The sequence below is a fragment of the Equus quagga genome, chromosome 12 (assembly GCF_021613505.1).
Source record: "Equus quagga isolate Etosha38 chromosome 12, UCLA_HA_Equagga_1.0, whole genome shotgun sequence".
NCBI lineage: Eukaryota > Metazoa > Chordata > Mammalia > Perissodactyla > Equidae > Equus > Equus quagga.
Genome location: NC_060278.1, coordinates 62,926,556 through 62,951,468, shown reverse-complemented (window position 1 = coordinate 62,951,468; position 24,913 = coordinate 62,926,556). Strand labels below are relative to the sequence as shown.

The 24,913-nt window shown below is 50.6% G+C and overlaps 1 protein-coding gene across 9 annotated transcripts in view; it reads left to right on the top strand.

Annotated features, from left to right (window-relative positions):
• Positions 1-24,913, top strand: part of NINL (ninein like) — a 133,883-nt gene that overhangs the window by 52,688 nt on the left and 56,282 nt on the right. For 8 of the 9 annotated variants that reach the window (XR_006891054.1, XM_046678534.1, XM_046678533.1 and 5 more), the window contains 8 exons: positions 5,047-5,143; positions 10,458-10,627; positions 12,533-12,599; positions 15,193-15,383; positions 16,151-16,303; positions 18,779-18,949; positions 22,848-22,984; positions 24,507-24,647. Coding sequence is in view for 8 of the 9 variants with exons in the window: in XM_046678534.1 (XP_046534490.1) it covers positions 5,047-5,143; positions 10,458-10,627; positions 12,533-12,599; positions 15,193-15,383; positions 16,151-16,303; positions 18,779-18,949; positions 22,848-22,984; positions 24,507-24,647 (1,127 nt within the window). In the remaining variant the exon portion in view is untranslated. Of the gene's footprint in view, positions 1-5,046; positions 5,144-10,457; positions 10,628-12,532; positions 12,600-15,192; positions 15,384-16,150; positions 16,304-18,778; positions 18,950-22,847; positions 22,985-24,506; positions 24,648-24,913 lie in introns of those variants that run through there. The other variant, XM_046678537.1, reaches the window with a different exon arrangement.

The window sequence follows — 24,913 nt, the reverse complement described above, 5'->3', positions numbered from 1 at the left end:
ACACCATATAAATGTTAGTCATTGATACGGTAATCCAGTTATAAAAATGAAGAAACAATGTTATAACATTTGAATTAACAAGGTAATTTGTTTAATGCTGTCAAAGTGTGCTTGTTTTTAATTCCTTTTTCCTGTTAAAGAAATATTGTAAGGGTCTGGTTTCAAGCCAGAAAGTTAACATAACCTGCGACTCCTTTGACTTGTGGGGAATTTCCATGCACATTTTATATTATATTATCTTATTTCTTTGCTAGTGGTGAGGATCTTACCTCGAATATTTTGAATTTGGGCAGAGAGAGAATTTTTATCTCAAAGATAGTTATTAATATAGTGTTACTGAAAGTAATTTTAAAGTTGAAAGTGACTCTAGACCACAGAGTCCAGCCCCTTCATTTTGTGATGAATGAGTCCAAGATCAGAGGTGATGGTGTGTCCTGTTAGGTCCAGCACTTGAATGCCGTGCAGTTGTTCTTTTCCTTCTTTTGTGAGCTGTGAAGGAAGAGGACACAGGCAAACATGCAGGCACAGTCAGAATGGTATCAGACAAACGTGGCACCACACTTGGCCTTCAGATCCCACTATTGTTTTGGATAGAAGAAAGTTAGCCGATAAGTATTGTCAGAAATACAAAAGAAATCTGTGATTAGATCCAGCAAAATTGCCATTTCATTATGCATCCATGTAGTCAGCAACTATTTTTCAGCACTTATTGTGTCCTGGGCCACACGCAGAAGCTAGGGATGCACAGATGAAAGAAAGAAAAGTTCTTTCTTGGTGTGAAACAAAATATATGCAAGGTGATTCATTCTAATATTGATTTGAACAGCTACAGATGGGAAACAGCCTTTTCAATAGGAGATTGCTTAAATAAATTCTGGTAGACCCATATGATAAAATTTTATGCAGCCAAAAAAAGGATTGAAATGATTCAGACATGTTAGTAGTGTCAGGCTAACCTTCCAGTAAGGGCTATTAAAAAAGCTGAATGTGGGCCAGCCCCGGTAGCCTAATGGTTAAGTTTGGCGTGCTCCGCTTTGGCCTGCGTTCGGTTCCTGGGCACAGACCAGACTCTTTGTCTGTAGGTGGCCATGCTGTGATGGTGGCTCACACACAAAATAGAGGAAGATTGGCAACAGATGTTAGCCTAGGGCCAGTCTTGCTCGGGGGGGGAAAGGCTGAACAAAATAATGAAAACAAAGATCTTGAAAACAGTAAAGAGCAAGCAAGTCAGCAAGAAAATACTAGTCTAAAAATCTATGATAAGTCAAATACCCAGAGAGGTAAGCCCAGCACACAAAACCCCATTTGTCCTGAGAATATTTTCTGGTCTTAAGTAAGGAACTGTGAAATTGATCTGTGGTCTTGGGGGTCTCAAAGGGCTAGGGGATATATTTGAAAACCCTGGCTCGCCCAAAGATAGAGAGTCTGATAAACCAGCCCCCAGTTTAGGGCAGAGTCCTAAAGGGTAACACCTACAGGGTAAAGAAGAACCACAAGGAGATCAGCAGTTGTGCTTTTTGCTGTCTGGGCTTGCGTCCCCTCAGTGGTCTAGGTAATCTCAGGCCTTGCACTTAGACTAAGGTGGTCCTGCATGAGTGGTACCTCAGGAATCTGGCAAAAGCAAATAAGAGCCCGTCCTTGAGAAAGTACCATCATCCCAGGTCTGAAATTATTCCTAAGTGATAATCAGATACAGTTACCAGCATACAGTCAAGGATAACTAGGCACAGAAATAAGATAGGATGAGCAAGAACCAGAAGAAACAACAGGCAACAGAAGCAGACCCACGGAAATGTGAGGTACTGGAATTATTGGGCACAAAATATAAAGACAACTATGGTTACTGCATCAGGAGAGACTTTTTTAAGAAAACATGCTTGAAAGTATTTACAGGATAGAGGGAACTCTAAAAAGTGATATGTAACAAACTTGAACAAAGAATCAAGTAAAACTCTTAGAACTGAAAATTATGATGACCAAAATTAAAACCTAAATGGAAAAGTTTAACAAAAATTAGACACAGCTGAAGAGAGCATTCATCAACTGGAATCATCTAGAGCACAGCATAAAGATATAAAAAGAAGAGAAGGTAAAGATAGAGTGAGAAGGTCCAGTATCCCTTTAGTTGGAATCCCAAGACGAAAGGAGTGAATGAGAAGTGACATTATGTGACTAGATAATAGCTAAACAATTTCCAGAACAGATTTGGCTCTCCAAAAGCCCATGGGATTCCAAGTAGCGTAAATAAAAATAAGTCCACACCTGCCCATATTATTGTAAAACTGAAGGAAAACAAAGAGAGAACATCTTAAAAGTAACCAGAGATGAGTATACAGGAGCTCTCTATTTTTCCTACAACTGCATGTGAATCTATAATTATCTCAAAATGAGAAGTTTCATAATTTTAAAAAAGTGGGCAGAGATAAAAAGACATATCCTGAAAATGAGCTATATTTAGATCGACAGCTGCCTTCTCAAATATGACAAAGAAGCCAGAAGACAGAGGAAGGATACCTCCAGTGTGCTGGAAGAAAACAACTACCAACCTGAACCCCATACTCAGCAAAAATATTCTTTAAGAATAAGGGTGAAAGAATGCGTCCGTGAGAAGGGGAATTCTGCTCAGTTATCAAGGATGTCGAGGAAACACACCACCTGCTGTGTGCCAGCGGTGAGCTCGTATCTAGTTGGGGAGACAGAAAGTGAACAAATGTGTGTGTCATCTAACGTCAGGTCGTGGTGCGTGCGTTTCCCAGGCAGGGGTGCCCACAGGCACACAGCGGCATCTAGGTTAGTGGCAGCAGCAGAGGCGTGCTCACTCACATTCAGTGCCAGATGTGGGAAGCAGGTTTGGACCTACAGCCCCAAACCTGGCTTCTCCAGCACTTGGCTGGTGACATTTTGACTTACCTCATGGCTCTTCTGTTGATTTCTTCCTCTGTGACTCCCACTGAAGCGTACACAGAGAAGAGAGCACAGCTTCATGAATATTCCACACTAAGCACACCTGGGTGGCCAGCGCCCTGAATCCCTCCCCATCTCCCCTTTCAATCCCTCTGCCGCCACAGGTTTCCACTGTCCCCATGCTGACACTGTAGATCTGCTCTTCCTATTTCTGAACTTTATAGAAGTGGGAGTATCCATTCTGTGCTCAGTGCATGCTTTCTGGCTTCTTTTCTTCAGTATTAAGTCTGTGAGATACACTTACATGTTGTTTCTGTCAGTGGTTTGGGTTTTTTTCATTGTTATATTTCATTGTCTGACTATATCACAGTCTATTTACCAGTTCTACTTAAACAGACATCTGGGTCATTCTCACTATCCTTTTAATAAATTATCTTTCTGCTCAAAAAAAAAAAAAAGAATAAAAGTGAAGTAAAAACAACCAGAAAATTGAACTAAAAGAATTTAGCCCCAGCATACTTAGGAACAGTGGAGTTCTAAAGGATGTGCTTCACGCACATGGAAAGTTATCCCGGACAGAGGTTCAGAAAGGCAAGAAGAAATGAAAAACAAAGTAGTAAATATTCGGATAATTCTGGATGAACATTGACTCTAGAAAACAAAAAATAATATTTGTGGGGGTTTAAAACAGAGAGAGTTAAAATGTATGATAACAAAGGCATAAAAGTCAGGAGTGTGGTAAATGAAATTAAAGTATTACACAGGCATTTTATTGCGGAAAAAGATAAAAGTATTAATAGTAAACTTTGATAAGCTAAGATAAATAATAAACTAATTTAATAGTAAACTCAGGTTAATAATAAACTAAGCTAAGGATATGTGTTGTAATTTCTAGGATAAACAATAAGAGAATGGATATAGACTATATAACTTCTAAATTAATACAGGGAAAAATGAAGTCCTACAAAAATCAGTAAGTCCAAAGAGAGGAAAGAAAGAAAAACCAAGCAGGTCAAACTGAAAGCGCAAAACAAAATAGTAGATTTAAGTCCAAATATATCAGTAATTACGTTAAATCTAAATAGACTGTTTCAGTTAAAAGATAAAGATTGTCAGATTGGAAAAAAAATCCAACTATACACTATTCATGGGAGACACATCTAAAATGTAAGGATATAAAAAATTGACATTAACAGTTTGGAAAAAGATAAGTAAAGACTAACAAAAAGAAAGCTGGAGTTCTGTGATGTAACAGAAAATGGTCTTTATGGAAAGAAGCATAACTGAAGTAAAGAAGATTAGCCTTTTATAATGACGAAAGATTCAATTCACCAAGAGAATTTGAATGCATATTCTGTGACCCAGCAATCCCACTCTTCGGTATACACTCCAGAGAAACTCGTAAGGACACATGTGCAACACTGTTCAAAGCAGTTTTTAAAAATTATCAGACACTGGAAACTGGAAGCATCCATCAGCAGGAGATTGCATTAATAAACTTCTGCACAGTTACTCAGTGACATACTATACAGCAGAGAAAAGGAATGAATTTTGCATAGCAACTTAGATGAATGTTACAGAAGTAATATTGAGTCTAAGAAGCAAGACATAAAAGAATATATACATGCAATTCCAGTTAGATCAAATTCATAAAGAGGCAAAACTAAACCATATTGTTTAGGGATGTGTATAAAGGAGGTTTAAAAGCAAGGACATTATTCTTGTGGAGGTCAGGGTAGGGATAGCGGATTTAATCAGGAAAGGAGCCCCAGCCTTCTGAGGTGCTGGCAGCGTTGTTTCTTGATGGGATGGTGATAGATGATGTTTTCTTTATGAAATGAATGTATTATGGTCATCAGAACCCTCTTTTCTCACTGTTTTCTAATCATGTTGTCTGATTTACTTCTATGAAATTGTGTTGAGTGTTTTTTTGGTGATGGGTTTATCGTTCACTTTGACTCCTTATTATACACTCTTCTGTTTTAAAAAATCTTAAGTAAATATTCGAAGAAATGAAATGAATGTTCTCAATGCAAAAGGAAACAAGAAGATGTTTCCATCTGAGGAAAAGAAACAAGGCTGACACATTATGTGTCTGATCTGTTGGAAGCCACGTTGACCTCTTTCCTTCACTTCACCCAGGTGACCTTTGACGAATTTAAGGACGGTTTTGTAGCAGTGCTGTCGTCAGATGCTGGGGTTGACCTCTCGGATGGAGACAGTAGTTCCTTGGAATCAGGTAAGAGGATTTCCTCCTCTAGCTTTTCGTTTCTTTTCATTATTTGTTACCCTCTGGAGTATTAATATTCTGATTGAAGAACCCAGCAGGTCTGAGAACTAAACTGTAACCCCACTCTCTCACTGCCCAGATATGTTGACTGGGACGAAACATTTGGACTTCTTCTTTTGTTTTCTTGTTTGTAACACGGTGTTGTGAGGGAAAACTCTTCCTCTGTTTTGCACATGGCATTCTCTGAATACATCTGTCATGCCTGGTCCACAAACGTGTGATCGTTTTTCCTGCACCAGGCAATTTTCTGGCACCAGCTGGGTGTCCTTCAGTTCAACTGAATTCTGACATGATCTATCTGGAGGCAGCGTCAGATCCCACAGGTAAAGGTCTCAGTCCTGCAAGCGTGCCTCTACTTCACGTGCCAGTTGCAAGTCCAGGTTGTCACTTGTGCTTCTGACCAACCATCTGTAAATCAGAGGTTCCCATGACCTCCTCCTTGGGTTTGATTAATCTGCAGAGTGGCTCACAGAACTCAGGAAAACAGTTTCCTTACTAAGTATCACCGGTTTATTATGAAATGATACAACTCAGGAACATCCAGATGGAAGAGATGCACACGGCAAGGTGTGGGGCAGGGCACGGAGCCCCCATGCTCTCTCCAGGCGCCACTCTCCCTACATCTCCACATGTTCCCCAGCCTGGCAGCTCTCTGAGCCCCGTCCTTTTGGATTTTTGTGGAAGCTTCATTACGCAGACATGACTGATCAAATCCCTGGTCCCGGGTCACTGAGCCTGATCTCCAGCCCCCTCCCCTCCCCGGAGGTCAGGAGGTGGGGCTGAAAGTTCTAACCCCCTAATAACTATGGTTGGTTCTCCTGGCAAAAACCCCCCTCCTTAAGGGCTTTCCAAAAGTCACCTCGTTAACATGAACTCAGGTGCGGTTGCTCTTATCACTTAGGAAATTCCAAGGGTTTTGGGAGCTCTGTGCCAGTGATAGGATGAAGACCAAATACGTATTTATTGTAATCACAGTATCACAAATGTTGAATAATACAGTGTGTTATCCTTATAGCATAGGGTGCTGACGAGATGAAACAGATGTGGAGGAATTGAAGATTTCAAGCGTTGAAAGTACAGTGCAGATGTAAGGTGTTATCTGGACTTGTCAGATTGGCAGAGCAGGTGGGATGCCACCAACCCCCGACAGACCTCAGTTTATCTTTTGTCTCAGACAATAAAGTTCTACTGTGCTAATATAACTTCTTAGAGTCCTGTCACTGATATGGGGCTGGTGGGACAAAGAGCACTTCTTTCTTTCTTTTCTTTTTTTTTTTTGTGAGGAAGACTGGCCCTGAGCTAACATCGGTGCCCACCTTCCTCTATTTTACGTGGGACACTGCCGCAGCATGGCTTGACAAGTGGTGCTAGGTCTGCACCCGGGATCCAAACCTGCAAACCCTAGGCTGCTGAAGTGGAGTGTGCAAACTTAACTGCCACTGGGCTGGCCCCACGGATAGCATTTCTGAGTGGAAGTGGCCTCCTTGGGGGAAAGCCACCTGGCTTGGGTAACAGTCAGGAGGTGGTGGGAGAGTTTGGGAGGGAGGTCTGCTTAGGGGTGTATAGACTGTGGGGTGAGAGTTGGAAGGTGGTGACGGACATGCTTGTTGGTTGTGCCTGCTCTTTCGGGCCTCAAACTCAAGGGAAGTCCCCTGACGTGCTTTGGGCTGATCCTCTCTGCCTCTGATGAGTGTCAGGAGGGTGAGTGAAGTGTACTGGGTCCTTTCCCTCTTCACTCTTGCATGGGGCCACGCAGCTGGGGATGGCAGTGGTGATACAAATTAGCAGACTGAGGAGGGAGCTCGTTTTCTCTGCCCAGCAGCAGGCCCCTGCCACGGCAGGTCCTCCCTCAGGAGCAGGTGCCTGACTGGGCTTAACATGGGTAGCAGGGTGGGAGGGACTCTGGGCGGGGGAGGAAGTGGAAAGGGACGAGGACTCACGTTGAGTGTTTTCCGTGTGCCAGGCTCTGAGCTTTATGTACATTTTGTATGGATCCCATTTAACCCTCATACAAGTCCTGTAGCGTTATCACACCCCTTGTTCAGGCAAGGAAACTGAGCCCTGAGGTGTGAAGGGCTTTGTCCAAGATCCACAGCTACTAAGTTTGGGCCACCATTCGAGTCCTGGTTTTCCAACTTCAAGCCCTGGGCCCTTGTGTGCGCACCGTCGCCAGAAGCTGCTCCTTCCACCAGGTGCCGGTGGTCGGCCCTCTTCCTACCTCCTCTGCTGATTGCAGAGACACCTGGGTGCAGCGTAAAGAGGCCCCAAGTGGGAAAAGAAGACCCGGGTCAGAGGCAGCCCCCCCAGCGGCTGTGTGCGCGGTCGTCGGGGAGTCATTGGCTGCTTTGTCTCACACTTTGCCTCCTTGGGATGTGAAGAAGGCCATTCGCCTATCCTAACTCGCATGGTTTTGGAAAGTGATCATGTGATGGTGGATGTGAATGTGCCTTAAGGAAGGAGAATGCCTGGTGTCGCTGGCATTATCCATTCCCCTCCTCGCGCCAGAGAACGGGTGGTGCTTTGAAGCTTGAAACTGTGCTGTCTGGTGGGAGGTGTTCTCGCTTCCTCCAGAGAGACCAGGAGCTATTCTAGGATTTGTGCATTCTCTCACCAATTCAAGTTTTGTTGGTTTTTTTTTCTTGCGGATTTCAGAGCTTTCCTCTACTAAATGGCCACATGCTCGGCTTGCGACACTTCCTCTCCTGACAGTGGACAGTGCTCATCCCAGCGACCCTCTCCCAACTCCCGTCCACGGAGGCTGGGTGCCCACTGCTTAGCTGGGCCCTGGTGGTCCTGTAGCCAGAGGGGTTCCTTGAGAGTCGGAGCGAGCCCTGCCTGGTGCCCTCCAGGACTGCATGCATTTCAGCTTCCCACCCCAGGCTCACTGGCTGGCCTGCCTGTCTCGTGTCCACCAGGCCTGGGCCTCCCTCCCTCCCTCCTTCCTTGGGCCCCCTCTGTCCATGCTGCCTCAGGGCTCTGAGCTGCTCTATGTGTGGCAACACTCTCCCTGCTTTCTAGTCTGTTTGCCATGGTGTCCCACCATGATCAGAAAAACGTGCTTTTGATACTAGAGGAAGGAGCGTGTCGTTGTGGGACCGCATGCCCCGGATTCTGAAGAATGTCCCTGCTTCCCTGTCACTCCGCTCCTTTCATTAAAGGCCCTTATTGAACAGAGAACTGAATGTACTTTAATTGTTAGACTTTGTTATTCTTTTCCTATAAATAAATATGCACACCAAGAAGGCACAACCAGGTGTCCAGAGTTTGAGATGGCAGGTGTGCTGTCCACCAGGGCCCCCGAGGGGCCTTGTTGGGCGCTGTGGTCTTGTGCTCTGCAGCCCTCTGGCATGTGGGATGAGGGACTGGCCTGTTGCGCACATTGGGAAGATGCTCGGCCCGAGTGACTTACTGTCCTCCCCTCCCCAAGAGTGTGTGACTCCTGTGACTCTGTGGGGAGGGGAAAGCTGCCCCACTCATTTTTACCGTCTTCCTCTCCCTTTCTTGTTTGTGTCCTGACTTGCCTTGTGGACACTCTTTTCTAGAGTAGCATTTCTCTATGTTGGAGGGAGGGAGGTGCGATGTTTTTGAACTGTTCTTATGAGAACATGAAAAGGGCGTATGTTTTCCGGGCAACTCGTTGCTCTAAAGAAGGTGCTGACTGGCTGGCAGTGACGAAGATGAGGGGCAGCGTCAGGCCAGGGCGGCACTCCAGGCGTGGACTGGGAGTGAACTAAGGATGAGTGGAAGGAAGCAACATCGAGCCTGGGAAGGGGGAACGCGTGCTGGTTGCACGATCTCCAGGTGTGCCGAGGAGCGGGCTGAGCCCCGGAAAGTGGCCATGTGCAGGGGTGGGGGCCAGGGCTCTGTTTCTGCGGGATCTGATGGCTCGGGGTGTGCCAGGGCTTACCTCCAACATTCCTGCTACCTGGTTTCCCAAATGTGCCACAGCTTCCCACTTGCCTCCCGACATGAATGTCCTCTTCCTACACTGCCTCAGGGTGGAAGGAGGAGGACCTCCCACCCACCATAGCCAGCCCGCAGCTGCCCTGAAAGCGGAACCCAGTCAGAGGCAGGAGCTTTACTCACGCATCTCTTGTCCACCCTCTCGGTAACTCTGTGGGAGCCTTTCTCCATGTTTGTAGTTCACCCTTCTCAACACTGGCAGGTTCGCTCACAGATTCTCCTGTTTTCTCTCTGCTGGCTTGGACACTTTCCCCTCCCTTGAAGGTGTCCCATGAGCTCCGTCACGTGGTGAGAGTTTGCTGGGCTAGGCCTGTGGATGCCTGCTGTCCCAGGTGATTAGGAATGGTGCCCATGATGACCCCAGAGTGTCCCGGTGGAGTGGGAAATTATATAGTCACCTTGCACGCTGTCAGCTGCCTTGAGTGTCATACTGTCACTTCACAGCCTGTGTGTCCCATGGGGAACTTAGCGTACCCCTCCCTGAAACTCCTGCCTCGTCCCCAGTTTCTGTCTCTCACTGGCATCACCAGTGGGATTCTCACACTTCCCCGAACTGAGGTCTGTGCCCGCCTCTGCCCCAGACTCTGGAGCTGTGGGAGTCTGAGCCTTCCCGGCTGGGTCTGGCTCACCCCACCATTCCCCGCAGTCCCATCCGGAGGGGTCCTAGAGTGAACACAGTGGGAAGTGGCCTTCCAGTCTCTAGAACAGTGTGTTGCTGGGTTCTTGGAGAGCTTTTTTCTTTGCATAAAAAGCTAGATTTTTGCATTAGTTTTTTATTACATGAACAAAAGCAAAATATACTCGAAAAAATTTGAACAGGGGCCGGCCCGGTGGCACAGCGGTTAAGTTCGCACATTCCGCTTCGGTGGCCCAGGGTTCGCCAGTTCGGATCCCAGGTGCGGAAATGGCACTGCTTGGCACGCCATGCTGTGGTAGGTGTCCCACATATAAAGTAGAGGAAAATGAGCACAGATGTTAGCTCAGGGCCAGTCTTCCTCAGCAAAAGGAGGAGGCTTGGCGGCAGCTGTTAGCTCAGGACTAATCTTCCAAAAAAAAAAAAATTTAAACAGCGCATGGAGTTTGGAGTGGAAAGTCCCTGTTTCCAGCCTGGCTTTCTTGGTCTGCCCCCCTGGGAGCAGGATAACCACTGCTAGCTGCTCCCTTTGTTTCTGCAGACATTTCTTGTGCACATAAAAGTACCTGTCCATGAGAGAGATGCTCTGCATCGGAACGGGCACCTCCTTAAAGGGTGTGTCCACGGCATTCATGGCCCCCACCAAACCTCCCATTTTCTTTCCAGCTGCCTCCCATGCTGTGCCGCCAAAGTATGTGAGTGGCTCTAAGTGGTATGGCCGTCGTAGCTGGCCCGAGCCGTGTGACTCTGCGACCGGAGCCAAATGTTTACCAGAGCAAGCCAGGGCCAGCGTGAGAAGTCAACTCCAGCGCTCTGCATCTCTGGAAAGTGTGGAGGTGGGTCGAGTCCTCTCTTGCTCACCCCAGGCTGCCCAGTATTGGGGGCTAACGTTTCACTTAGTGCTCGTGTGACATGACCATGGGTGTGGGGGTGGCATCCTGGGCGTCTTGTTGCCACAAGTGCGGCTGCACTTTGGGGAATGATATTTCATTCTAAAGTGTCTCCGAGTCTCATGGGTAGTTGGGCGCAGAGTGTATTCCATTAGACATTGGACAGTGGAGAGTTTGTGCACAAATTCCTACTCGCCACTGCCACGTACTCCCCGACACTGCAAGGAGGCTGTTTTAATGGTCATTGGAGTGAAATGTTGATCTGCCGAGGATGGAAGAGGGCGGGTGCCTCTCTGATGCAGCTCCAACGTTAGGAATTGGATGCTCCAAGCCCACAGTTCCCCCTGCCTTGAACGCTTACACTTAGGATGTACAGAGGCCCACATGTTTACGCCTCATCTACAGCTCAATGAGTACGTGTCAGATGCCTCCCAGGGCCTTGGGAGTCGATTCTGGCCACTAGTCTCCCTGAGCTGTTCCCTGAGGACACAAGGCCTGACGAGGAGACCAGCTCCTGGGGCCTTACTGCCTTCATGTCGAGACGTGCATCCAGGGGCCAGCCTGGTGGCATAGTGGTTAAATTCAGCATGCTCTGCTTCGGTGGCCCAGGGGTTGTGGGTTCACATCCGGGGCGTGGACCTAAGTACCGCTCATCAAGCCATCCACAAGGCAGATACACATCCTGCGAGTTAATTGTGGACTCGTTACATCTGTTTTTAAGGCTTTCTGAAGATTCCTATCTCCCACTGTCCGTGATGTCACCTTTGTCAGATGGGCTCTATGGGGACTTACCCTTAATAAGACAGCTCTGGGCTCCCAAGTTAATTTGTTTATATTTTCAGCATTTGTGGAGGCAAACAGGAAGAACAAACACATACATATTTAAGTCCTAGAGTCTCTTCTCTCAGGGACGTGCTGCACCTGGGCAACACCAACAAATCCCAGACATCGCTTTTTTATTCTCTTTTTAAATTTGGCCCACAGGGATGAAAGGCTCAGTCTGCTCCATCTTTGTGGTGCCATTCAGCTGCTTAAAACCCTCTTTGATCCCCAGAACGAGAACATGGGGGTTGCCAGTTGGGTGGAATGCATTAGAAAAATGGGGCATCCCACCTGTGCCCAGATTGCTGCCCTCAGTTCGGTGCCGGCTCTGAGGAGGGCTGAGTCTTGGTCAACAGGCCATTCCTTCCACAGTCAGTCAGGGACGCACAGCACCTGTCAGAAGCACATTGTGACTTTGTCATCAGCTGACTTGGTCGCAAAAACATGGGGTTTTTACTTGAGTCAGGTGTTTCTTGATGGCCTGATCCCTTTGGTGCGGCTTACAAGTGGCACTGAGGTGTGAAGTGCTTGCTACCACTGGGCTGTCCCCCGGAGCTCCTGAAGGGACAGAGACCTGCTGTCCCTCTGACTGTTTGCCAGACTGATGTGGGTGAGGCGACTGTCCTGTGCTGGAACTTTGCCTGAAGCCCCAGGGCTGCTCCTCTTGAAAAGCAGCTGCCTGAGGAGTGCTCTTCTCTTCTGTTAGGTCTCTGTGCTTGATTGTGCTCCCATTGTGAGCTACGATGATGTTTGGTTTATGTTGAGGAGCCCTCCATGTGCAAAACAAGCCGCGTCCCTGTGTCTGTGAGAGGGAGTGGTCTGGGCTTGGCCTCACACCTTGGCTGAAGGCCTCCCTCCCTGTAGGCATGGGGTTTTATTTGGAAGAGTTGCACCTCACCAAGCTGTTGGTCCTCTTTCTTAGTCGTGCATACCTGGCCCCAAAATACACTGTTCTGTTTCTTCTTGGTGCTCTGTCCACTGCCACATCCTCTGGGGGATTCAAGTCCTTCTCTTTTGGCTTTTCTGCAGAGTCTCAAGTCAGATGAAGAAGCCAAAAGTGCTAAAGAACCTCAGAATGAATTGTTTGAAGCACAAGGTAAAGCCACAGCCTCCTGTTTCATGCTGTCTGCCTTTGACCAGTGATTTGAAAGCCCTGGGAGTTGGGTCTTCACACAGTGAGCCAGCCAAGTGTCGCTGCCTGGGAAGTGTGCCGTGGGCCCCTTCTCCAGCTGTGGTCCAAGCTGTGAGGGCGTCACTTGGTCCTCTGCATCCCCTGACCCTGGGGTCAGACCGTCGGGGAGAGTCTGCTGGCTAAGACAGCAGGATGGTTCTGCCACAATTCACAGTCTCTGAGGACCAATGTGACCCCAGCTGGCAGGCAAGGCCCTGGGGTCTCAGACCCATTGCTTCCAGGGCCCACCCTAATGTGCCTGGCCTGGGTGCAGCCTCCCCCCTGCTGTGGGCCAGCAGCCTTGGCACCCACCAGGGCCCTATCTGTGCCCCAGACAGCGTGTAAGATGGGGCCCCGGTCCTCACGAGCCTTACAGTATCCCCAGTAGTCAGCAGCGGGTGTACTTAAGCAAATTGCAGTGCGTCAGCACGTGAGTCTGTGGATGCCTTACAGATGCCTCCCACACAAGGTTTTCATAGGGCAGACAGTGCAGAAGTTTGGCTTGGAGATGGGGGTTCGGGACTGCCCTTGAACTTCTGCTGAAGTGAAAGTTCAGCAGGTGGGACTGAGCACCCTGTGGATGGTGGTCCTCGAGCACTAGGGCCATTGCTCACAGTTTACCTCATTGGACGTCAGGGGGCTGACCCGAGTATCTGCCTGTGCTGCCAGGCAAAGCAGACAGACCCCTTGTTTCAGGAAGAGCAGCCACGATCACGCTTTACTTTCCCTGCACTAAGAGTCTAGGCTGGGGAAAGGAAGGCTCCTGGGGGAGGCTCTTCCCACAGTGGTCTCGGTGCCCTCTGCCTGGAGACCAGGTCAGCATCTTCCCAGCCTCGAATAGAACCTTTTCAGGTTGGAACCGACAGTCATCATGATCACGTCAAACCTCAAAGGATTTATTTACCTATTCTGCCAGCCCTGGGAAATAAATCCCAAAATCAGAATTGCTTTTGCATTTTTACTTAGGAATTTCATTTCTAAGCAAATGAAATTTACTTAATTATACTTTTAATGGAATTAAAATACCCACTTGAAGCTGGAAGGGATCTCAGAGGTGGCCCTTTCCTGCCCAGGCCTTTCCTCGCATTTTCTTCAACGCAACCCATGGTGGTGTTTGTGAGTGTGGAGGCCTGGCTTTCCCTGGGGTTGGTGGGGAAAGTGGCTTTCTGATTATTAGTCGGGTTATCAAAGAAGTTGACGCCAAGGCAGTTCATCTCCCAGAAGGTCCAGACCACTGATGTAGAACCAGAGTTGTCCAAGGTTTGAGTCAGGGGGAAGGGCCTCTTTAAGCTCTGTCGAGTGGGCAGTGTGGACTGAACGTAGAGGGGCATCTAGTGTGAAGCATGGCTCATGGTGGATTGCTCCGCACAGGTAGCCCCCACGCCTGTCCTCTTCCACGGCTGTCTCTCTGGCAGAGCTTCAGAAATATCAGTAAGTCAACTGGCTAAAGTAGAAAAGTTATGAAAGCTGGCCATCTGTCAGGCAAACCCACTGATGAGTCTTTGCATCTCCAAGTCACCCGTGCCTCCTGATATAAGGGGGTATGGAGTACACAGCCCCACCTGTGCAGTGTATTTGCCAAAAGAAAAAGTAAAAAGAAAAAACTGAGCCTGGATTGAAACTAGCCTTTGAGGAATTTCAAATTTACGGGAAATATTAGGGATAGAGGAACAAGTTAAGTGACAGCACGAGGAGGCAGACAAGCAGATCCGGGATGGGGAAGCATTCTGCGGAACAGTTGGTCGGTGTCTTAGCCACGGCGGTGCTGGCTGGGGCAGGAGAGTGGCTCGTGATTGGAAGACCTAGGGGAAGTGGCCACGGAGGCCACTGGGGGCTCTCTTTTGATGCTGATTCAAACAAATCAGCTGCAGGAAGACTTTTTGAGACAGTTGGAAAATGACTGTTGGTTTGTTAGGTGTGATAGTAGTATTGTGGTTTTATAAGAAAATGTCTGTATTTTTCAGAAATACGTACTAAATATGTGGGGGTGAAAACTTGAGATCCAGGATTTGCTTTCAAATGCTTCAGCAATAACGAAAAGGGGATAGATGAAGCCAGGGGGGCAAAGTGCCGATCATCGCCCAGCCTGAGTGACAGTGCAAGGGTGCTCCCTGGATGGGGCTCTATACTTTGGGTAGGTTTGAAAAGCTCATAAAAATTATTTTTAAAAAAACCTGATCTTTTTATTGTAGAGACAAGTACTGCAGCCCTCTTTTATGTACTTTGAATAGTGTGACTTTGGTAGGTTTTCTTCAGAAAATGCTTTCCCCATCTGGAGCAGAGATTTCCCCTTGACATCTTAGTATGAAAATTTGCATAGAATGCAGTTGAAAGAACTGTACTGTGAGCACCATGTACCCGCCACCTGGGTTCCACTTTTGATGCTTTGATGCTCATGCATCCCCCGCATCCATCCATCACTCCGTCTGGTTTCAGAGTAAGTTACTGGCATTGGTGTGGTTCCCCTGAGCGCTCTCACCTGGAGCACTGCATTTACCTGTCACTCCCCCTGCTTCAGGCCAGCTGCCAGCCTGGGGTTCTGAGGTCTTTGGGAGCTCTCGGAAGTCCTGCAGCCCCTCCTTTGACACCCCCGAGAGCCAGGTCCGGAGCATCTGGGAAGAGCTAGGTGTCGGCAGCAGCGGCCACCTCAACGAGCAGGAGCTGGCTCTGGTCTGCCAGAGCATTGGGCTCCAGGGACTTGAGGAGGCGGTAAGACAGGGGCCGGGACAGACCACCCTGAATGGCTTGTTCTTTGCAATGGTCATGGTTGGTGTTGGGTCTGGAAAATCCCTACACCCTTCAGAACACATTCAGTTGTATCACTTCTGGTCTGAAATCCTTTGATGACTCCCAAGTGCCCAAGTCACAGGTCCTTTTCTGACCACGCGTGGCCCCGGCCTTGCCAGCTACTGAGCACCTTCATTCGGGATCCTTTCTCTGCCTGGAATGCCCTTTCCCCTTCCTGCATGGCCCAGTTCTACCTCCCAGCCCAAATAAGATGCCCTCGGAGAGTGCTTGCACTCCCCAACAGCTGTTTCATCCCTCTTTCCTCCTGTTGGCCGAGGGGCAGGCAGTGGTGGGGGCAGGCCCCACCTGCTAAAGTTACTCTCAGCCCTGCCACTCTTGCTAGACCCTCAGCTGCCTGCGGCCCCGGCCATGCTTTTCTGGACATCTTCTCCCCACAGCCCTGCCCGGGCCCGCGCAGCAGGCTCTGCCTGGGTGTGTGGGGTTTAGGAAGTTCAGGTGGTGCTGTTCACATCTGGATGGAAGCTGGCCGGGCATGTAGCTTTAGAAGCCAGAGCTGGGGGAGGACAGCTGTGACCCAGACAGTTTGCGTTTGGATAAGGGCCAGCAGCCTGCCCTACCTGGGGAGGGAGGGAGGGAGCGAGGGGTGTCCGCGGGCCTGGGTGGCGGTGCTGGCATGTAGCTCCTTGTGGCTGGAGCGTCTGAGCAGAGCTGTGGTGGCCTTTGTTCAGGAACTCGAAGACCTGTTTCACAAACTGGATCAAGATGGAGACGGCAGAGTGAGTCTTGAGGAATTCCAGCTTGGTCTGTTCAATTATGGGCCCACTTCACTTCTGGAACCTTCCACTCCTGTCAAACCGAGCAGATCCTGGTCTCAGTTCCAGGTAAAATGGGACAGTTAAATCTTGAGCCACAGCAGTAGCTGCTGTCACCCTCTGGCCTTCAGCACATTTCATAGGCCTGATCTCTCTGCCTGTGTCACCACAGTGAGCTGCCCAGGAGTTGGTCCAGGCGTGTACATACACGTGTGTAAGTGGGAGGCCATGTGACTTAGACTCTAGAACTACACATAGCTTGGAACTGATCTGACATTGCTCCTCCCTAGCTGTGTGTCACTGGGTGAGTTACTCACCTTCTCTGAGCCTCAGGCCCGTCATCTGTAACAAATGGACACACCTCATAGGGGTTTTATGAGGATTCCATGGTGGTTCCTCATGTCTCCTCCGCATCGTGGTGTGGTGAGAGCAGTCAGTGAAGGCTTCCGTCCCTTCCCAAGAATTAGCCCTCCAAGTACTCCTTAACCTGGCCTCTCCCCGTCCCATATTCCTGAATTTTCCCTGTCATACACACACCAGGTCTCTGCAGTTGGAGGAGACCAGATGTTAGGCGGTTATTTAAATTGTGATTTTGTTCAGTGACTGTTGGCATAGCGTTTGACTTTTCTCAATCCCACGACAGTACAACCTCCCTCTCCCGCCACAGGCACGGTTGCTTTGTGGAGTCTCGCTGACGCTTCTTTGCTGACGGAGCTGATCCCGCAGCTGGTGCGCTGCGGTGCAGGAACAGTCGCATTGTTCTCTGCGGGGCTGGGGATGTCTGAGAGTTAGGTTTCTGAATTTTCGGTCAACGAGAACAGGTAAAGAAGAAACCAGGAGCGCTGAGGGAAGGTATCAGGCTGCGCACCGTCAGATGCCACAGTGAGATCCCACTGAGTCATGCTCAGAGCTGGTGGAGGGAGGACGCCTTCTGTGACAGGGAGCCGCCTCTTTTCCTGTGTCCTGATACAGAGGCTCAGCTAGAGAGGGTCGTGAGCCGTGGGTTGCAGGAAGGAGGCCGGGCAAGACCCCGTCTCTGGGCAGAGGCAGGTGGCCCTCAGAACAACCCCTCCCTGCCCAGAAGGTGACAGAAGGTGACATGACTGCGGGGTGGGGGGTCGCATCCTGTGCATGTGGACTCTGTGGCGTGGCGTGGCATGGTAGTGCTGGCCCTCGGACATGTGCCGCAGATGGAGGCGTGCCCCAGCCCCGCCCCTGTGCTTGTCGGGAGCAGGCGGCCTACTGCTGTGGGGACCAGAGTGGCAGCACCTGTCCTCCAGCTCCCGGTCGTTGGAGAGGAGGTCGTGGGAAGGAGGTGGCCATGGTCCGGGTGCATTCGGATGTTTGAGCTGCTCCACGGTGGCCATGGCCATGTTACCTAGTCTTCCTGAGCTGCCTTCTTCCCTTCTGTAAAAGGGGTGAAACGCCTGCCTTGGAGGGTTGCAAAGCACCCTGCAGAGCTTAGTGAGCACCCAGTCCTACAGTAACTGTTTATGGAGAGGCAGGGACCCTGCTGAGAATGGACAGGGCGTGCAGCCACTGCCTGTGGACCTTGCATCACTGGCACGCGCGCCAGTGAGCACCTGTTTGAGGAGGTGAGTGAACTGGTTCGTGGAGTGCCATCTGAGCAGAGCCCTGAGGGAGAGCCAGCCGTGGAAGTGTTGGGGGAGGTGTTTCAGGCAACAGGACAGGCTGGGGGTCTTTGGGAAGAGCAAGGAGACACTGGTGCCCATGAGGAGGGTGGCTCTGCAGGTGTGACAGGAGCCCTGGAGGCCTGAAGGAAGGGGCTTTCGCTCCTCAGTTCTGTGGCCCCAGACAGCAGATGCTTGTTCTGACGGGCCCTGCCTGGGCAGGAAACACAGCAAGGAGAGGAATCTTGCCCTGCAGATCCTTATCCCCCCTAAGCCTGACAGCTCAGCTGTCTGGCCCAGGGATTTTTTTGCCTTCATCTTAAAACTACGAGACTTTCAGCCATGAGCTGCATGTTTCCGAGTCCTGTGGAAATGTGTGACTTTGCTTGGGCCATCCCACTTCTTTTTTTCAAGCCTGTCTTGGGTTTCTTTCTACAGATTGAATTTCCTACCACTGGGACACACTTTCTTGGGCTCTTCCTTTGTGAGGCCAGGCTCACACTGTTGCTAATTCCGGGGCGAGATGTTAAAACCCTATTCTTTGTGTCTCCCACTAAGCAACACGTGCTGACCAGTCAGGCCACGTGGGCGCTGGGACACAATCCATGCACGAGGCCTTGGGTGGGTGGTAGGAGACCATGCTGGGCTGGGTGTTAGGAGCCCCAGGTTCAAATCCCCACTCTGCCACCTGCAGAGCCGTGCGTTCTCAGGCAAGTCCTGTAACAGTGCCAGCCTTGTTTCCTGGTCTGGGAAACGGAGCCAGCAGTAACCATGTGGGTTGTTGCTGTCAGGCCTCGTAGAGACACCAAAGGGCCGAGCACAGGCTGGCAAGGTCAGAAAACATTACAGATGGGCAGACGTGGCCTCAGGGGGCCTGTGTGCTCATGGGCGTCTTCCCATTCCCCACGTGCAGGGCCCCGAGGAGGGCAGCTGCCAGGCCACCACTCCGTCGTCCCTCGTGTCCGTGTGCTCAGGCCTGCGCCTCTTCTGCAGCGTGGATGACGGCAGCGGCTTCGCCTTTCCCGAGCAGCTCATCGCCCTGTGGGCCCAGGAGGGGATTCAGAACGGCAGGGAGGTCTTGCAGGTTTGGAACTGGTTGCTCATGGCTGCCCCTGCGGGAGACGTCCTGGCGGTGTGGGGCCGGGCAGGGGACCCAGGGCCAGCTGCCCACAGAAGAGGCTGGACGGAGTACCCCACAGACACAGGTCATGCACTCTGGGCAGAGAGCCCCATGTAGGTAGGGCCAGGTGGAATCACTTTCTTCTTTATTGTTTTGCTATTAAATTATAGGAAATTTTAACTTAAGAAAATAATTAATAAAAAGCAGAGACAACAGTAGTCTGAAGCAGACCTGCTTGAAGGTAGGTCCAGTATCTTAGATGTCGCCACAGTGCACGTTGGCCTCTGGAGATGTTCTCTTTACCTGGATGAGGGAGGTGAGGCCCACAGACGAGGGAGGGACATCCCCTTCCCTGTAGTGGAGACATCTTACTCTGTGTCGCTGTCCCCAAGGTGTGAGCATTACTGTTTTGTTGAGGACGGGCTCCATGGTGAACAGAGTTCTGCCCAGAGCCGCCTGCCAGCAGCTGAGCTCTCCTCCCTGCACAGCGACCCCTGCTGCCCCGTGCCTCCCACGGGAGCCTCCGGGAGCCTGGCCTCTCCCAGAGCCAGCTGTCCCTCCCCCAGGGCGCAGCGTCAGCCCCTTGGGGTTTGGGGGGAGCTCTGCCCTGGGTGGGGTGGCAAAGTCAGGTGTGTCCAGGGGCCGGCTGGCCGCGGGTGAGGGAAGAATCCTGGGGGAAGTGTAGCGAGCTAGACTGATTATTTTCATTTCCAAATTTCATTTCCTGTTGTAAAAAAAGGTCAAATATGCAGAAATCTATAAAGTAAACAAGAAAGCCTTTTGTCCCTTTGCTCCTGGCCTCCAGGGGTGGGGTAGCTAATGCCTTAGTGGGCGTCCTGCACATCTCTTCCCTGGCACAGAAAAGAAGTAGGTATTTAGACATTCCAATTAAAAAAATTCTTTTGCAAATATCCTATCATACTGTATATCTTGCTAATTTATGTTTACTTTTTCCTATTGTTGGACGTGCAGATTTTTTCCAATTTTTTTGTCTTACAAATCTCGGCATCTGTAATATACGTACGTCCTCCTGCTTCTGTGCTGGTGTTTCTCTGAGGGTAGATTCCTGAAGTTACACATTTTAACTCTTGATAAGTTCTGTCATGTTGCCTCCAAAAATGTCGTTAGTCCGCAAAGGAGTGCAAACACAGCCCTTATGACAGTCTCCCTGACTCCTTGGGCCAGACCCCCTTGGCCTAAACTCAGCCGTTGCCAAGTCTGGGCCTGGACAGAGGCTGGATGGCAAGGCCAGATGTGGACATCTGGCCATTCAGGCTGTTCTGAGAGCCAGAGGCTGAGCCAGGATTGCCAAAAATTTCCCCCAGATGGAGGGCAAAGAGCCAGAGGGGCTCCCGGTTTGGGGGTTGTCCCTGAAATGCTGCTCCCGGTTCCCTGCGTTTGGAGGTGTGCTGGCTGCCATCACAGTCTGACCGTCGGTGAGTCTCCACCTCGCTTCTGACGTTTCAGAGCTTGCTCTTTTCATCACTTTCCTGCTATCGGAGATTATTTCCATTTGTATACCAATTTATGATTTACCAGTTGCATTCAGGATTTGATTCCATTTTATTGAACGGCAGCGACGTTTACTGAGCTGCTCTCAGCAGCTCGGCACTGAGCGAGGACCTCTCAAGTGTGACTTTAATGCTCACACAGCGCTGAAGGTGTTTAGTCTCACCTGACAGATGGGTGGCTGCCTGAGGGCACACAGCCAGAGCAGGCGTTCGGGTGGGTGGGTGCACCAGCGAGCCGGGCAGGTGCCACCAGTGAGCCGGGCAGGCGGTTGGGGTGTCCTGGCACACACAGCGGGACTCTTCCTGCCTGCACTGCTGTCATTAAGTGCTTACCTGTGACACTGGCAGTCAAGACTGCAAGCTGCTGACCTAAAAAGGTTGTTTCCCTTGGGAAGGAAGTGCCCAGCTGGGCAAGCCTTTGGCCTGGATGTGCTGGCATCATGCATCCAGCTTCTCGAGAACCTGGCTCCTTCAGAGTGCTTCTTCCTGAACCTCAGAGTGCCCGAAAGAGCGCTGTTCCAGCTGCTGCTGCTCTGTGAGGAGGCCCTGAGTCCGTTGTCTGTCCCTCCTCAACAGATTATCACTAAGTTGTGCCTGAAAATAATCAACGTTTCTCATCTCATGCAATTGCTGTGGGTCAGGAATTTGAGAGCTGCACAACTGGGTGGTCCTAGCCGGGGTCTCCCATGAGGTGTCAGCCACATGCAGTCTTCGGAAGGCCTGACTGAGGCCAAGCCTCCGCTTCCAGGATGGCAAGTTGATGTTCGCCAGAGGTGGGAGGCCTCCATTCCTTGCCGCGTGGGCCTCTCCCAGGGCTGCTTGAGTATCCTCACAACATGGCAGCTGGCTTCCCTAGAGGAAGATCCAAGAGAGCAAGGAGGAGGCCACAGGTCTTCCACGCCCTATCTGGGCAGTCACACACTGTTACTTCCTCAGTACCCTGTGGGTTACGCCGGTTAGCGCTGTTCAGTGTCGGAGGGGAGTACAGAGATGTGAATGCCAGGGGGCGAGGAGCCCCCAGGCTCATCTTGGAGGCTGGCCCCCACCCACGCCTTGCAGTTTGGGATGACTCCTTTCTTCTTGCTCAGGAAGCTGCTGCTGTGGCCTGTTTCTGTCATTTCTTTGCACCCCTGGTGATAGCATTGCTGGGAAGTTTGCACCTGTGTCATAGCAGCTCGCGATTTCCAGATTGTGCCACGTGCTCCACCTTTCACGTCATTTCTCTTCAGAAGCACTTGAGCAGTAGAGAAGCAGTGGAAATTCTAGCCTCTATTTTATAAGTTAAAAAAAGGGAGCACACCTCCTTCCCACCTGGAGCTGCCTGCCGTCCTCTCTCTCTGCAGGCCCTGATGTGGTGCCTGCGCTTGGGCTTGTGTGTGACTGTTTATAATTTTAGACGTCATAGAAGGAAACAGGTCAAGAATACCCAGTGCTAAAAAAGTAAGCGTGACAAAGTATGAGTTACTGATCAGTTAGCAGAGGGGCACGTGGATGTACTTTGTTCTATTTTTTTTTTATTGTGGTATAATATGTATAACATAAATTGTTCTTTTCTTTTCAAAATCTTGAGGGGAAAAGAATGCTCCCCTCTCTGGACTGCTTGGCTGCGGCTCATCTCTCTCTGATAGGTCATTTTCCACCAGCAGAACCACCCGTCCATCCATGCATTTCACAGAGACAGATTAGTCAGGATTCTCTTAGTTTGAAATGGCAAAATACTGACTCAAAATGGCTCTAAGCAGAGGGGTCGTCAGGGGCTCAGCTGCGTGGGCAGTCAGGGAGAAGGACGTTAGCACCAAGGGCTTGGTGCTGCAGGCTGTTGTCAGGACCCTCACCCTGCTGTCCCTCGCTCACTTCCTGGTGGCACTGGCCTCAGGTCAGGTGTCCTTGCGCAGCTCACCAAGGCCACGTGCTCTGTACATCGACTGATTTCACAGGAGGCTTCCCTCTTCTGGCCTCTCGTCTGGCCCATCCTGCCCTCTGCTTGAGGAAAACCTCCTTCGTGTCTTTTACTTCATCCAGAGAGGAGGACCCTGTCCAGCCTGGCTTACACCTATCCCCGAGGCACGGATGGGGGTACCTGGGTGTTGATAGGGATGGGGGACCTTGATGTTGACAGGGCTAGGGGGACCTCAGCATTGACAGGGATGAGAGGGACCTCAGTGTTGACAGGGATGGGCTGTGTATGTGTCGTGGGGCACGTCTGAGAGGTAGAGACTTTGCAGATAGAGAAGTGACAGGTGCTTCCTGTAAGACAGCGTGGGTCTGGGCCTGGACCGTCCTTAGGAGAGCTAGCAAGTGTTTGGAGAAGCTGTTCATACTGTCCTGCCCTCTGGGTCTTGCTGTTTCAGAGCCTCGACTTCAACGTGGACGAGAAGGTGAACCTTTCAGAGCTGACCTGGGCCCTTGAGAATGAGCTCATGTTGGTCGGTGGTGTCACTCAGCAGGCAGCCTTGGCCTGCTACCGCCAGGAGCTGAGCTTCTGCCAGTAAGAGCCCCATGTCTCTTACCCATGTGGTAGGGGTGGGCGAAGGTTTTCACTGGCCAGGCTGGCCTGGAGGAGAGTCTGAGGAAATGAGGCACCCTGGCCTAATCCACCCCAAACGGCCAGTGCCGGGGAGGGACGAGGGGCTTGGCACCACCTTTCCCACTGGGCTGCCTTCAGCAGGCGCTCGTGGTGGGACAAGGAACGAGAGCTGAGTGGTGAGAGGAGGATGAGGCCTCCCAGTGCCATGAGCGCCATCCACGTGTGTGGTTGGAGTGGGGCCTTGAGGACCCAGCAGAAGTTCAGTGGCTGCTGCTCAGGTTTTTATGGCCACAGAATTTAAGGGTGGTTTTTATGGCCACAGAATTTAAGGGTCACTGGCCTTCCCCCACACTTGATGGGGAGCTTAGAAATCTATGTCGGGTCCTCACTTAGCTCCTTTTAGCAAGGTTCCAAAGAGAAGGATTTGGCTTTAAAACTCATCCTGCTGATGCTGGGCCTTGCCCGTGTGAGGCAGAAACCCTCGAGTAGGCCAGGGCATGCTTCCAGGAGCAGCCAGAGAGCTCCTAGGCTCGACTGGCAAGAGAGGAGAAAGAAGTGTTTTTCAAACATGGTCCAGAGCACCATGTGACAGTTGGCCCAAGAACACAGTCCCGTTTTAATTAGTTCTGCGTTGGTTTAGCTGACTATTCAGGCCATCCGTCTGCGCAACAGATTGACATAAAGATTGATTGTGTTTTCATTGATGTTCCAAAGCTGCAGAACGGCTTGGCACAAATCAGTCTCCATCTTCAAGACCGCATCTCGTTAGGTACTGACGGATGAGCCTTCTGACCTCAGGCAACTCTGCAGTAGGACCAGAGAAAGACTGTGCCTCGGGAGGGGGAGGGAGCAAAGCTTGGTGCTCCTTTAGTCGGGGAAACAGTCACCAGACTCGCAGGACCAGAGGTGATTTGCACAGAGCTTCAGGCGGTACCTGGGGAGACCAGATGGAGCCACGGCCGTGAACACGGAATTCCCTTCTGCTCTGGGTGGCTCCGTGTTCAAGTGGGTGACCTTGCACTCACTTGGATGCCAGGCTGCAGGGGGCAGTGCTGTGACCAGGCAGGATAATGGGTGGCCTTCTCCGCGTCACATGTCCATTCCCGGATTAGGTGTTGGGGATCCCTGGAGCCTAGGCCCAGCTGGAGACAAGAGGCTACACAGATAAATTCTCCCCTGTTCTGGGGCCGGCTGAAGGTGCAGCCCACTGCAAGGCTCTAGGCTCAGCCTTCCTGGGTTCAGGACTTCTTAGAAACTTTCCTTGGCAAATCATTTAGCCTCAGATGTGCCTCTGTAAAAGGCACATAGTAATTGTAGAGACCGCCTTAGGAGGAGGTTGATGGTGGCAGTGAGGCCGGAGCCCAGTGCAGGCCCATGCTCAGCACCCAGTTAATGCCAGCTCTTTTTATCCTTCATGCAGGCATGGGGCTCACTGGGCCCAGAGCAGATGTCCCCATTTGACCCTGTCTCCTTCCTGTGGCAGGGGGCAAGTGGAGCAGGTGACGAGGGAGCGAGACAAGGCGAGGCAGGACCTGGAGAGAGCCGAGAAGAGGAACCTGGAGTTTGTGAAAGAGATGGATGACTGCCACTCTGCCCTGGAGCAGCTCACGGACGAGAAGATCAAGTAGGTCCTGCCGGTGGTGCCCAAGCCCCGCGCTGCGGCTCCTCGGCAAGCAGGGCAGCAGTTCCGGGGCCCTGGCTGAGGGCTGTGGTGGATGTGAGGCTGCCTCTAGCTGAGGCTGTGGTCATGATCATGGGGGAGCTGAGACCCTCCTATTTCACCTGAGCTGGTAGAAATCTAGAAGATGCATCTTTGGGGATGTCCTTTCTTGAGAGAAGAAGGGTACCTTTAAAGAAATGGTCTTGCTCTTTGTGATGTGGGGGCATGGT